This window comes from Struthio camelus, chromosome 24 (assembly GCF_040807025.1).
Source record: "Struthio camelus isolate bStrCam1 chromosome 24, bStrCam1.hap1, whole genome shotgun sequence".
Classification (NCBI taxonomy): Eukaryota; Metazoa; Chordata; class Aves; order Struthioniformes; family Struthionidae; genus Struthio; species Struthio camelus.
Window position 1 is genome coordinate 5,942,655 of NC_090965.1, and position 13,978 is coordinate 5,956,632.

A 13,978-nucleotide genomic window follows, 5' to 3' on the forward strand; every position below is an offset into this window, starting at 1 on the left:
TTTCCTTTGATAAAGATCTGTTTTACTGGTTAAAAAAAAAGTAAGGGAGTGGGGGATGGCAGGATTTATAGAGTTACTGCAGTATAACAGAGGTAGCTTTTCAGTAGGGATGGCTGTACCTTGTCAGCAGGCAGAACAGCACAGTTGTCATCTTTCAACCAATTTAGCAATGAATCCAAGTGTCTCAACAACTCCCATCTACTGCTTTGTCCCATCCTACGTCATTGCAAACAAGCCTATCTATCCATCAGAGCAATGGCATTTTCATCCCACTACCCTTCACGCACCCTAGGAGTGTAGGATTTCTATCTCTGAATGCCATTCTGTTAAAATAAAGGATGAGAGGCCAAGGGCAGAGCATGCTAAGGGATGGCACCTGCTGGGATGATCTGGGACCAGAAGGTGCCGGAGAGCCTGAACCCAGGCCATGCCCCTTTTCAGCAGAATTAATCCTGGGGAATGTGTATGTGAGCAGAGGGAGAAGGAGAAGAGATTAAGGTTCTAGTTATAAATTGCTGCAGAAAGGGTGGGGGCTCAGGCTTTCCACACAACCAGCCAGCATCAAGAGTCTAACTAAATACTCTACCCTCTAGTTCCTGGCTTCTATAAATAACCATATCGCACAGTTGCCAGTTGGTGCTTTGGGATCGCTGCAGTGAGATTCGCGCTCCCAGTCACGCAGTCTTGCGCATACCTAGTTGACCTGACAGAGACAGCCTGCACACAAACACACGTTGCTGAAGTTATACCCCTCACTGTCACTGCCTCTCTCTGTGCAAGTAAAGGTTAAACTTTAACAAAAGATAAATGGCCCTAATTAAAAAGCCAGCTGCTCCTGTAATCCACTTTGTGTCCTGCCCCAAAACTAAATCAAGCTCCTAATTAAATTAGCAGGAAAAATTAAGGCCACAATTTTATTGAGGCATTTGCCTTTGGCCATTCATATAGAACTGACCATAAACCAGAATCCAAGATCTGGTGGCAAATTAAGTCTAGATCTGGTATTTAAGACAAGTACCTTGTCTCTAAAATTGGGTCAAACTCTGAACCACCCTGAGTTTTGAGGAAATAAGGGTTTTTCTAGTTAATTTCCAGCATCACACTTGCTTTTATCATCATAATTTTTTAAATATAAAGACTTGACTCTCAGACAGGTTTCCTTCATTTAGTATATGTTTCCAAGATTTCCACCCTTTGGCTAAAACTCAGCACACTGTCATTACAATGTCAGGGATACACTTCCTCCCGAGGGCTTACTCACATTCATTTATCTCGTGCATCATTTCTACCACTGATATCTAGGATTTCACATGGGAGCTGGCTGCCTTAACACAAATGAATTGAAGGAAAGAGACTTTGATCTCCCAGCTGAAATGGGAACACGTGCAGCAGTAAAGCTCCATGATTGACATGCACTCTCACTAGCATCTCTGACAGCAATAGTGCCTTTGTGACAGTGCTGTGAGAATAACTTGCAGTGAACTGTTTACTAAGCCAGTGTTTCTTCCATCCTGTGAACTGGCAGCCAGCAGATCCAGATTCTTCTCCAGTTTACTCCTTGTTCCCAAATCTGACTGACTTTCACTGAGTAATCTCCCTGATGAATTGTGGTCTGGGCAAATTCAAGAGAAGGCAACCCTGGAGGTATGTCTATAAGGCATACCACGGGCTGAGGTGTGCTTCTTCCAGCAGACATGACGGTGCTGACATGTATGAAGTTGGATTCTGCTCTGCTTTCATGACAGTCACGTAGCTTTTCAATTAAAGCTGGTCTAGATATCCGATATCAAGAGCTCTGGCAGAGCAAGTGCATGTCTGCATGCAATATACCATTTAGACAAACTCCTATTACCAGATGGCCACGGGGGATACTGCAGTAATTCAATGCCCTTGGTTGGACCTCTGGTGTAAAAGGAGGAACCTCTTCCACTAAAATTAGAAGACCTGATTCAGCACAAAGCAAGCAACAGATTCACATTTCTCCTTACTTCAGTCATTAAAGGAGACCAAACCATAACACTGTGTTTATACAAGTTATCTTTCTAATTCATAACTCCCCCTCTGCAAAAATGCCCTCACATTTGCTTGCACCAGGTCACTGCCAGTCAACTCGTTCACTAGAATAGTTGAGGGAAGTACCCTGGCATTTACCATATGCTAATTGTGCTCATTTGGGGGGATTTACACCCGTGATTGAAGTGGGGTCATTCTACACTTACTCTGCAGCACCAGGACCAAAGGTCAGAAAGCTGAAACTAGATGAGGACTAGACAGCTCAGATGACGCTTTTTGAGCTCTACAGCAGCACACAAAATAGCACGAGATGTTTCACAACCCTTTTTCCTTTTGAACTTCTTGAAAAAATCTCTCTGTAGCTGAACAAGAACAACAAATGTAACGGCCATGGCTCAGCTTCCTTTCCTTAAGAAATGAAGCAACCCTACCATCAAGGTACCAAGCAGTAAGGCTTTGCCAAGGCAGCAAGACAGCCTTCTGAGGTGAAATGAGTCATGTTTAGCAGCTGGCATATGTGAGTGAGGGAAAGGCAGACCCACCAAGACAGCAAAATTCTGGCACTCTGCAGCTTGTTCAGACTGTGAGCCTTGTCCTTAAAGTAGTTTATAGATGCTCATTTTGTTATTTGCAAACAGTGTTACTCCTGCTGCATCCCTATCTTTGTTACTCACTGATGCACGTTTTCAGAGGGAAAACGTGACTGAGCAGCACTCCCAGCAAAGCATTGTGCTCTGTCCCTTCCAGACCTCACAGCTGGCAACTCCTCTGTTGCTGAACATAGAAGACTGTGCTCCTACAGAGGCCTGTGGCTGTGACAGGCTCATGTAGGCCATCATGCCAAGAGTAAGGCAACCACAGTAAATGCCACCCACAATTCCCCCAACTGCTGAGGAACCGACCTTAAAAGTCACCAGAGAAGGGCATCAGGAAAGGATAGTGCGCTTCTCCTGTGATCCAATTACTGTTCCTGACTGGAAGTTGCTCAGATGTGAAACATCCACTTTCCTTCACAAGTGTCTGCAGCTTTCTGGAAAAGGCATTTTTTTCCAGGATTCCACAAGAGGCGATATTCACTTTATTCATACATCTCTACAGCTGGAAAAGCTATAAAAAAAAAAGAGACAGAATTATAATGACTCACTAATAAAAACCAAGCAGAGGTCCAAAATAATAGTAAAACCAGGATTAGAGCTGTTCAGCTAAAGAAAAGGATGCACACTTTATAAGAAATGAAGAAGAAATGAAGAAGAAAATTCACACATTCAAAAATTTTCTTTCCTTCTTTCTTTAATAAAACCTTGGTTTTCTGTGGAGTTTTTACTTTTATTTTCCCTTTGCTAGGAATTCCTTCTGGTCCCCATGACCTTTTCACTTTTTATTTCTGCTAAAATTAAAGAAACATGGGGAAAAATTATTTTTATCCCAACAGAAATTTCTGAAAGCATTGTTTTGATACACTTTGAGAAATCCACGTTTCTCAGTGAAATTATTTAGACAAAAAAAGAAACAGTCACTAAAGTTTCCCTGTTAGCAGAAAGGCTGTTTTCATTCAAAGAAAAACAAACATACTTTGACATAAATTTCACAGCCAATCTAATCTTTGCCCAAACTATAACAAGTCAATAAATGCAGATTTAGAGCTAATGTTACTTCCCAGGTCATCTGGAAGCCTTGCGTTAATAAATTAGGGTAGACACCTGCTTCCACTGAAAATCCAAGCCAGCTGGTCCCTTTCCTCTTTATGCATTATCACCAGCAATAAAAACTTTTCAGGAGTAGCACCCTCCCTAACACCTAAACAAATCTCCTTGCCTCCAGGTTCTGTACTTACTGAGCCCTAGGCAGATCAAGAACTTGGTACAGCTCTCAGGCCTGGATGAGCTCCTGAGCGGGATCCTGGCCCCTCTCCTGCAGTCAGCCCTAGAATGCTGCATTAGCGGGAGTGAAAGGTATGTTGCAGCTGCAGCCAGGAGGCAGGGTTAGCCGGGAGGTGCGATAGGAAGAGTTATGCTATCCTGCACTAGGAATAAACAGAGCCGTTCAGTCTACTAGTGTTGATCATTCATTCCCTGTTGCTGATGATTGTTGCAGCTTCCCAGTTCAGCACCTGAACTTCCTCTGAGGGGAAATATCTGAGAGCTTTCCTTTAAGTTGCAGAAAACACAGCTAAGGGTCCAGAGGTTACCTGCTGCTTTTTTAAGACCTCAGGGAGGTAAGTACTGTTCCTTAGTTTCTGACTGTCCTCTGAAAAGGCCAACAGGAAAACCTCCACCTCAATTTATATTTTAACTGGTAAACATCATGCTCTTACTGCAATGTCTTCCCAAGCTAGAATTTGGCACCAATATAATTTAGGGCATATCAGCATGTGAAAGTGAACTCGATTTAAGTCAGAGCATCACTTGAAACTGCAATAGCTTTTTCTCAAATAACTCTGCATGTAGGAAAGGCCTTGAAATGCATGTTATACTGCTATATTAAGACAATATAAAATCCTTTGTGATCATTATTATTGGTGTTCCCTTTAAACCTGATACCCCTGATCCAACATAAATCCAATGGTTGAGACCATGACTTAGTGAGACATGGCTAAGCAGCTGAGCTGTGATAACTCTCTTCACCCACTGCAATACAGCACCCTGCCAGTGACTTTCTGCCACTTCTGCAGCTTTTTCTTAAGCAAAGGCTGCATGCTCAGAGACAAAATGTCAGCCCTTTTACCCCCGGCCACAAAGTAGTATCCTCATAGTGTCAGAAGTCCAGCATCCTGCCATGCACTGGGGCAGCACTAGTGAGGGACAGGGCACAGCGTGGTCAGGGACATCAGAGTCACCGCGTTATGGGCACTTGCTGACTTGAGTGAAGCACTACCAAGTATTCTAATAAAGCAGTTATTACCGGCTATGGTAGTTGAAGGGATATATTTTGTCACATTAGTGCTGGGCTATGTCTGTGCACATGGTTTAATCAAAAGATGCTTGGCTAGAGAGCAGTTAACTTGCTAAGCTGCGGTAATTTGACTCTTTACTGTAATCTGTCTATCCCCATGCTAAACTACTCTTAAAATGAAAGAAGGGGTTGAACTGTATCTGTTAAAACTCATTCTTTTGGCTACTGAGGTGCAATTTCTGCATATAGATAAGGCTGAACCATTTCACTCACGGTTATCACAAATGGGCAGCCTTCTAGCCTTCACTAGGAATGTTACTAACAAACAAGCAATGCTACGGGAGGCCCCAATATTCAAAACTTACCTCAAAACTCAGTCTGGCCTTCCACTTCCCGGCTAGCCACGAACAGAGCCCCTTCGCCCAGGAGGACGCAGAGTCCCAAGCCATGGGAGTGTGTCAGGCAAGCCCTGAAGAGCTGCGATGTGGGAGCCAGGAGGGCACGCCTGGTCCTCCTCGCAGGCAATGAGAAATCAAAAGCCAAGCCCTGAAAAGGAAGGGGAATTTTCCACTATTCATCTCACGACAGAGTTTGTTCCTGTGACCAGCTGTAATCAGCAGAGAGAGAAAGGGGCTTACACCGTACAGAAGGGCAAGTGTCCCTGTACATCCAGATAGCGCCCAAGCTGTACACAGACAAGAGTCCTGCAGGTAATACTTCCTAACACACTGCAAATTGCACTATGATCCTAAGAAAGGTCTGTTTTAAAATTCCCTCTAGTGGAGAGAGGGTGGAAATTCAAGCTGCAAGGGACTGGTGGTCAAGAAATCCACATCCAAGTTTTGAGCAACTCTGACGTCTTGCGCTGGCTGGCAGAAGGGCTAATGTTTCTCTGCAGCCTGTTTCATACCCTTAATTGCAGAGGTGGAACTGGACTGGGTTACGGGTATCAATCCCCCAGGGCCACCTCAACCAGGAGGTAAGAGAACAATTGATCAGCTGAAACTTCTTAAATCATTTCAAGTTATCTAAAGTTATTATTTCAACACAATGGAAAACTTTTCAATGCAATTTTTTTTTCAAAAATATAAAAAAGACCTTTCAAATTGAAAACTGAAATGTTTTATTTTGCAATGTCAACACTAGCAGGTTTGAATTTTTCAGATGCATGGTGATTGTCACAAAGGTTTCTCCGTGGCCACCTCTGTGTCCTTTGTGGCAACTCTGCAAACATACTCTCTGATCAGAGGTAGACAAAACAGGCCAGGTTTATTGCTGATGTAAATCAAAGAAGCTCTGCTGCCTTCTGTGGAGTACTGCAGATTTATGCCAAGAGCTGACCTGGCATCTCTATTTTCAAAACTAGGGCAGATTGAAATATGCTGTTTTTCAATAATATATTCAGGTTAACAGGGCTTTTATATTTGAGAAATTAATCTTGCATTGACTGAAAACCTCTTGGGACAATATGCAAAGGATGCTAAGAAGAAAACAAACACAGTTGTATAACTCAGTTCTCCCTCTCTTTTCTTTCATGAAAACATATTGCAGTGATATGGTAGTGATCTAAAATGCAGCACCAATATTACTGAAATATGTAGAAATGTAGCCTCATATAGCATAGAAACTATTTTACTAAGAGGTAATATTACCTCATCTTGTATTACTGTAAAATGATTCAAACTGGAAATATTGAGACATAAACCTGTGGTAACAAAAGAGAAACAACACTGTGTTAGAGAAAGTCTTTCCGGTTCATTGCAAGAGTGTTCTTGCAAATAATGTGCAAATATGTAAAAGGGGGGCCTTGGGTATGTACACACACTTGTGTTGGTTTGTCCGTGCACATGCTCAAACCATATTTAAAATCAGTCTGGATCCCAGGACTGATCCTTGGTCAGGGCCAGCAAAGACTTTTCCCAAAACCTGATCCTTGTCTTTTTAACATTCTCATCTTCATTGTCCAGGCAAACACGTCCGGTTAGTCTGCTGTGATCTAGTCTTCCGTAATCTACCTTTGGCAGATCGGTTACCTATTACTCCATTTTTCAACGTACCTCCGTGGGTCTTCAGTTACCCCTTCCTTTGCTGTAAAGCTCAAGCAAGACTGATAGTGACTTTTAGGCCTGTAGTTGTCTCTGTCATTTCTTCCTCCTTGCATTTGCTATTCCCCAGTCAGGAAGTATCATCCCCAATTTCACCAATTTACAAAGACTCTTGTGATGTGACCCTTAATTTTTAATTCATCTAGCATATTAAACGCCACAATGTCCTGGAAATTTCACTGCTGTATGCCACTGAGTAATCATGGTGTTGCACTCAAGCCCAGGGAAGGAAAAACTACCAGCTAAAAACTGTACAATTGCTTGCTTTCTGACAAAGTTGCCAAGGCCTCATGAAGGTAATATTAACCAGCAATCTGCATGAATACTACTTCAGTTGCCAGTCAGCAGTGAAGTGGCTGACTGTGACGGAAACCACTCTGTCACATACAGTAGCTGCACTGTTGCATGACAGGAGTTTCTAATTGCAAATAACAACAGACTCTGAAAGGATATGCAGGTGGCTACTGCTTGACTAATGTGTGTTGCATCTGTTATTTCAAAGTGGCAATTACACTATAAAAACACATCATCTCAGTAACAGTACATTGATTTTATGCTAACTGAAAATCTGGCCCTTTACATAGTTTTTTGTCTCTCTCTTCCCACAAAAAATAATTTTCTTCTGAGTACAATAAAATAAAAGATCACACTGGTTCTATGTTATAACAGCAGTATTATGTTCTGCTAGGAATCAGCAATCCTGCCTCTGGCCATGAAATTCAGGTAATGACCCATAACTGAAGTAAATTAGTGTTTAATTCCCCATTCCTTGCAGACAGCTTACTAATGGAAATTGATTTCTAGCTTTTTTCTTTTTCATTTAAGGTGCTCATGTAATGTCTTTATTTTAGTTTCTGCTGGTTTCCAGTGATTTTAGCCAAAAGGCTAGCGTACAGGAGACCACAGAAAGCATCTGGTTAATCAATGTTCTGTTAAACAATGCGCTGGGGACTGAAATGGCAGACAGTCTCATAGACCCAGCTGGCTCTTTCTGTCTTTTACTCATAGCCATAGATAAACACGTGTGCTGGGCCGGATGCTCAGCTGGAGTAAGCCAGTAGAGCTCTGTTGATACCCTTATAACATGCACAGAAGTCATACTATTATGGACCTGACATACAACCATTCCTTAGACACAAGCTCTTACCCAGTTATCATGTTCATTTGTACATGCCACACTTCAGCACATACTTTCTCACATGCGATGCACTCCCAGCCAGATACTTCGGTGCTGCTCTGTCACCTACAGTCACCCTCTGACCTACGGACAAAACGCTTGTCAGCAAACCAAGCCAAGAGGCAGAGCCTCATGTGTTCCTTCGATGTGGTGTTCGAACAGAGGAGCTGGATCCGCCCTCTGAAGACGGTTACTCAATCACCACCAAAAGATCCCCTGTAATTCTTGCAGAGTTCAGGCTCTGTTGTGTAATCTGATAGAGCCACACACACACGCCCTTTCTTCTGCTATTTAGGTAAAACTCAGCTGGCAATTTCTTCACTGTATAGAAGCACCAGCATTAGAGACAGAAGCCGGCCTTGGAAAGCCAACCCCTTTTCTTTGCAAGGGAGAGAAAGGCAGTAACAGACGGTAAGGTTTTTGTAGCTCAAACCCTGTCAGTTACAACACCTGTGAGCCAAAAAGAGAGCGTTATCATAATGTGTTATTTTCAACCCTTGGTTACTTCTACAGCCTCCATCAGGCTAGTCCGGCAACTACAAAGGAGTTGGGAGGGGGTAAAAGTCTACTTTTCCCATTTTATTTTTCTATAGATGCTATACTAAAATGCTGTTTTACCCTTTAAAAACAGGACTAACAGCTATTGCTTTGCTCAGTGTAGGGTGAATTTTCTGGTTCCATAGACACTTTAATAGTACTATACGTTTTTTGGTAAAGGAGTTGTGAGAGATGGTGTCTGGAGTATTTGTCCCTTATTGATGTGTAAATTGGCTTATACTGCTGGTGTGTGTTTCTAAAGATGAATGCTTTGTAGCATGATGATAATCATAATAATTAGCACAGGATATAGCAATGTGTCAATTGTGAATTCAAATCCCAGACAGAGATGACTATGCATATCAGTTCTTTCCTGCTCTCTGTTTCTCTGACCAGCGTTCAGAGCCATCAGGTTCCCAGGGACGTTTCTCTGGACGAGGGAATTTTCTGAGTTTGCTTCTCCGTTCTTGCATTACTAAAAACAACACTCTTTCCCAAGTGCATGTGCTCAGATGCCTTTTGCGCTGATGCTGACAGCAAGTACAGAACTGCTGCACTCCTGCAGAATCCCATGTATTATCCCAGATGAATGCTAATTCAGCTTTAGTTCGTGAATGGATCAAAGGGAAGGCCAATACAGTGACAGATGGAGGAAGGACACAACACCAACAGGTTCAGAAGCCTATTGATGATGGCAGGGGAAGATATGGGACAGAATGAAATGCTAGATGTTATCCTTATCACCACTGTTTTGTCTGGGAGCATAATGTAATTATTAAAGTAAATGTTCCTTCCTTTTATGCAATGAAGTTGTTGTAAGACTGTGAGCAAATCAAGAAGCTGCTGCTGTGCCTCGTTTTACCCATTTGTGATAAAGAGGTAAGAATTCACCTCTGCCTGCTAGGACTGTGGAGAGGATCAGACAAGGTTCATAGAGCACTTAAATTCTGGTGAACGAACATTGTCTTACTACAGATCCCATTTGAAATATAAATCCATGGTGAAAAATTAGCTGAAGTCAGAAGAGACTGGGGTTTCTGGCCATGATCTGAGTTTCCATACTCAGAGTAGCAGGCAGAGGAGAGATAACAGCTCTACTGAGATGTGTAGCCTCCATGAATGCACATTAAATTTTGCATGCCGACTCAGAAGAGGAATGATAAAAGTAACTGCAGTCTCGTCTTCTAAGGATATAACCACCTTAGGTGCACCTTGTCACACATATATTGTAAGAAATGATAAAATAGCAGGGAGGAGCCAGTTTGCTTAGCAGATCAAGGAGAAAATATAATCATGACAAAAATAATTTCCCCCATGTCACAGTTAGGCAGAGGGGAGTCAGGGGCAGAGCTAAATACAACATTAAATACTTATCTTCTGGCTTAGCCACTAAAGTGAAATACAGGCAATTAGAGAGAAAGCTTGAAAGATTAAGATGGGAAAAAAATGCTCTTTTTCAGTGATGATCAATTATTGCTTTCGCAAACAGGCAAAAGGCTACTTCAACTCACCAAAGAAGGATGTGGCCTTATACCGCTGGTTTTATTGTCCTGCCTCATGTTGGAGGATTCCTTGGCTGGTTCATTAATCGCAAAGAAGTGTCTACTTGGTATGAGAAGCTGAAGAAACCTTCTTGGTGTCCACCCCGCAAAGTATTCCCTGTTGCTTGGACCATCCTGTACACTGGCATGGGGTAAGTTCTGCATACCACTTCATCTCTCGTCCTGCTGTTTCTGATCCCTAACAGAGCGGTTATTTCAAGCTCTTTGCTCATTCACTTTTGGGATATTCCTTTTCCCTGGATCAGCAAGGCATGTCACGTATACTTATTCCCAGCAGATGAAGTGCACTTCTGGGCTGAGTTCCTCAGAGTCACACTGCAGGCTATGCTTTTGGCCAGGGATGCAGCCCACACTTACCACTGTGAGCACATACTAAAAGCATTAACTGTCCTGGGGAAAAGGTGGGCCACATGGGTATGACATGGACCATGGGTCTGAGAGTAGTGAGGGACATAGACTTTCACTCACATAAAACTCTCATACAAACCCACCTTGCAAGACACTCTTCCATGAAAAGAAAATCTATGTAATTTGAGGTTGACAGCATTGTAGTCACATTCTCAGAGTTGTCTTAGTCCAAAAGAGGTGAAAAATGCCCTCTGATACTAAATTCCAGTAATTCCAATCTCTGGGAGCTAGAACTGACTGCAGGACAGCAAAATACTGATGTGGGTTTTCCTCTTCACAGCTATGCCTCTTATCTGATCTGGAATGACCTGGGTGGCTGCAATAGCAAAGCCATCATCCCGCTTGGCCTCTATGGGGCTCAGCTGGCGTTGAACTGGGCTTGGCCTCCCTTCTTCTTCGGTATACATAACTTAAAGATGGTAATGTATCTATACATACATTGATCTGCTTGTTTGCTGGAGTCCCTACTACTGTTCTGGGGGTTTGGAGGGTTTCTAACTAACATTATATAACTGAGGAGTGTAAACAGAGCTGCAAAGAAGGGCTTTTGCTCAGATATAGTTCATGTTGCACGTGGTTCCAGACAATGGTATCAGTCCCTTGCATTTCTCACTCTGTTTCTGTCATTCAGATAGCTGGCTCTGCTGGAGCTGGGCGGCAGATCAGGGAGCCAGTAGTCCAGCTGCTGCATCTCCTAGTTAAGGATTCAGGGTTAGAGATAAGTCTCTCTGAGAGTCACACCCTGCCCCAGCAAGCAGCAAAGTTAGGGTCTCTCGAGAGGCGTATTAGCTGTGAGTGGCTTATCGGGCAATACAATGCAACGCGCCTAGTGGAGCCAGTGGGAGGATACACACCAAAGAAAGACATGGCGTTAACACGGTGGTGTATTCAAAAAGCACTTAGCTCAGGTGTCAAGGCCTGGGGATTATGGAGGCGCAAAGTGGGGCTTATGCTTCCATCCGAATTTCGTCACTCTGTGCAAGAAAGATACGTTTAGAAAGTCTGTTAAGTGATAACAGCTATTGGTACTATCATAAGCAATTGCTGCCGATCTGTCTGCATAGGCATTAACAGCAGGAGAGGCCACCGATCATCATAAACAGTCTGTTAATCTGTGGAACTTGACCACAAAAACAACTAACATTGGTCTTGCCTCCTGGTGTGATGCATTCAGGTCTCACTGACTCAAGTTCAGAGCCAAGGTTCTGGGGTTTAGGACCAGTCTAAGTGGCTTTTCAGTGCTAAATTTCCCTGAGTGCTATTTTACCTCACTGCCTTTAGTAGGAGTGTTTATGGTCTGGTCCCAAGAGTGAGTGTCAGAGTAATTTTCTTCTCTCTGCTCTCTAGGCACTGATTGACATCCTGTGCTTAGATGGACTGGTGATAGGCACGATGTGCTCGTGGTACCGCATTAACAAGATAGCAACGCTGTTGATGGTGCCTTACTTGGGATGGCTGGCCATGGCGACTTGTCTGACAATCCACATCTGGAAGGAAAACCCTGAGCAAAAACCAGGAAAGACCGAATAAGACCTGGACAGAAATGAAGGCATTCGGTGAAATTAAACTATGCTGATGTGAACCAAGATCTAATAATTTGGGGGCATTCACTTTAGGACAGGCATCAGAACATACCTCCTCCTCTCCTTTCATCAAGGCCGGGTGAAAGAAAAGTTTGTGCCATGCACCTCTGTGTTCCTTTAAGGTAACCATGCATCTTTAACCTGGGAACTTTTTCCTCCAGCACTGTAGAGGCTTGGGGGCTACAGCTGTATGGTGACCTTAATTGTACCAGGTGAAATTCCATCAGTCAAATTAGGATCTCTTATACCAGTGTAATTCAGAGTAGCAATCCTAGAATCAGTGAAACCCCTCAGAACTGCTGCCAGTCCCCAAGAGAGCAGAATTTGTTCACACACATAGTAGATCTTATCTCTTCTTCTGGGACCAAACAAAAATGCCCTTCACTCGTGCAAACCAATTTTTAAAAATTTACTTGTTTTTTTGCTATCCTTGCTGTTGCTTCGTTCTGGTCTGCGCTTTTTACCGTTACCTTTTTATCTGACAACTACTGAGCAAGCAGTAATTCTGTCTTGTTGTGCCAGTAAAGGAGACTGGGCGCTTTGACTTCTTCTATTTGTGGAGTATCACACTTCTTGAGTTTCATGCTCCAGGATAAAGCAACAATGATTAGAATGCAAATGCTTGTCCCAAGAGGAAATTCCTCTCTTCTACCTCTGTGTGCTATTCCTCACCAGAAAAGAAAAACTAACATCAGTGCCTTTGAAAAAATACTTAAAAGATTTTTAAGTACTGAAACACAGGAACTTTTGTAAAATTAAAAGCTTGCTAACCTTGTCTTGAAGGTTGTAATTACATGATTGTCAAATGCCCCATGCAAAGTCTGTCAGGTGCAGTACAGGTATACTCTAGAGTCTTTCCATTCCTAAAAATTAATCAGGAAATCAGGAATTAATCAGGAAAGATTAAACTATACATAGTATTCAAGAGGAATGTGACCAACCCGTGATACAGAATCATACACAAAAGGTGAAAGGATTAGCTCTTTTCCATCCTTTATTCTGGCCCTTGCATTTGCTAGATCTGAGACTTAAATGTTGCTGTCTATTGGGGGAATATTTACTAATATTTTTGTTAATTGAAAGAAGCGATGTATGTAAAGAAAAGTGGTAAGTGGATCTTCTTCCTGGCAGCTGACTGTAGGTTAAGGTGGGTAGGTAAAGGAAGAGGTTTATTTGGGAGGGGGAGGTGGCTTAGCTGGGGATGTAAAATAAGTTGTATTTGCTTTTAATAAAAATAAGACATTTTTGTTTGGAAAATAAATAAAACCAAGTTATTCTTGCTTTACTAGTGTGGCACTAGGTTTGCAAAAGGGACTGGAAAAAGCTCAAGGGATCCTGTCTGGAGTCCATGGCCTGTGCTCTGGCTGCAAAGAGAAGGGGATTGGCAACAAGGCTCTGCAGGGCTCGGCTCCAGCAGCCAAACTCTTGAGTGCATGTTAGGAGCAAAGCTGTGGGGTTTCAAGCCTAAAGGTCATAAGTGTTCCTTCTGTCAGCGCCCCTGCAGAGCAGAGACACGCTCACTTGGGGATGCATCCCCATAACAGGCCTCTCTGTTATACTTCATCCACAGTTTAAGTTAAGGAAGCTAATTCTTGCTGGTCCCTTTGATAAGCTTTGATTCTGGGTTTGGAGGTTCTTCCTGAGTCATGTCAAGCCTCATTTCCAGGCTGAATCTTCCCAGGTCCAACTAACGTAAGTGGA

At 42.9% G+C, this 13,978-nt stretch overlaps 1 protein-coding gene and 1 long non-coding RNA gene across 3 annotated transcripts; one reads left to right on the forward strand and one right to left on the reverse strand.

Annotated features, from left to right (window-relative positions):
• Positions 1 to 2,934: 2,934 nt before the first annotated feature.
• LOC104142091 (uncharacterized) lies at positions 2,935 to 8,110 on the reverse strand. The gene is made up of 3 exons (XR_011136110.1): positions 6,558 to 8,110; positions 5,271 to 5,451; positions 2,935 to 3,120 (listed from the first exon to the last, which is right to left on the reverse strand). It is a non-coding gene; the product is annotated as an uncharacterized lncRNA (long non-coding RNA).
• A 201-nt stretch (positions 8,111 to 8,311) lies between these two features.
• On the forward strand, positions 8,312 to 13,562 carry TSPO2 (translocator protein 2). Of its 2 annotated transcripts, XM_068918036.1 has the most exons (5): positions 8,428 to 8,598; positions 9,535 to 9,603; positions 10,214 to 10,417; positions 10,975 to 11,113; positions 12,042 to 13,562. In XM_068918036.1, exons 3-5 carry the CDS (start codon positions 10,245 to 10,247, stop codon positions 12,222 to 12,224), a joined length of 495 nt encoding a protein of 164 aa, XP_068774137.1. In that variant the 5' UTR covers positions 8,428 to 8,598; positions 9,535 to 9,603; positions 10,214 to 10,244; the 3' UTR covers positions 12,225 to 13,562. The 2 variants fall into 2 exon arrangements, with proteins under 2 accessions (XP_009670115.1, XP_068774137.1); XM_009671820.2 differs by lacking the exon at positions 9,535 to 9,603 and having other exon boundaries at positions 8,312 to 8,598.
• The last annotated feature ends 416 nt before the right edge of the window (positions 13,563 to 13,978 follow it).

What these genes read in the sequence shown, in the direction of transcription:
- TSPO2 (XM_009671820.2), top strand. Translation starts at nt 10,245, where the DNA reads ATGTGGCCTTATACCGCTGGTTTTATTGTCCTGCCTCATGTTGGAGGA. An exon ending in ATCCTGTACACTGGCATGGG is followed by an intron (nt 10,418 to 10,974) that starts GTAAGTTCTGCA and finishes TCCTCTTCACAG; the next exon opens with CTATGCCTCTTATCTGATCT. An exon ending in GTATACATAACTTAAAGATG is followed by an intron (nt 11,114 to 12,041) that starts GTAATGTATCTA and finishes TCTGCTCTCTAG; the next exon opens with GCACTGATTGACATCCTGTG.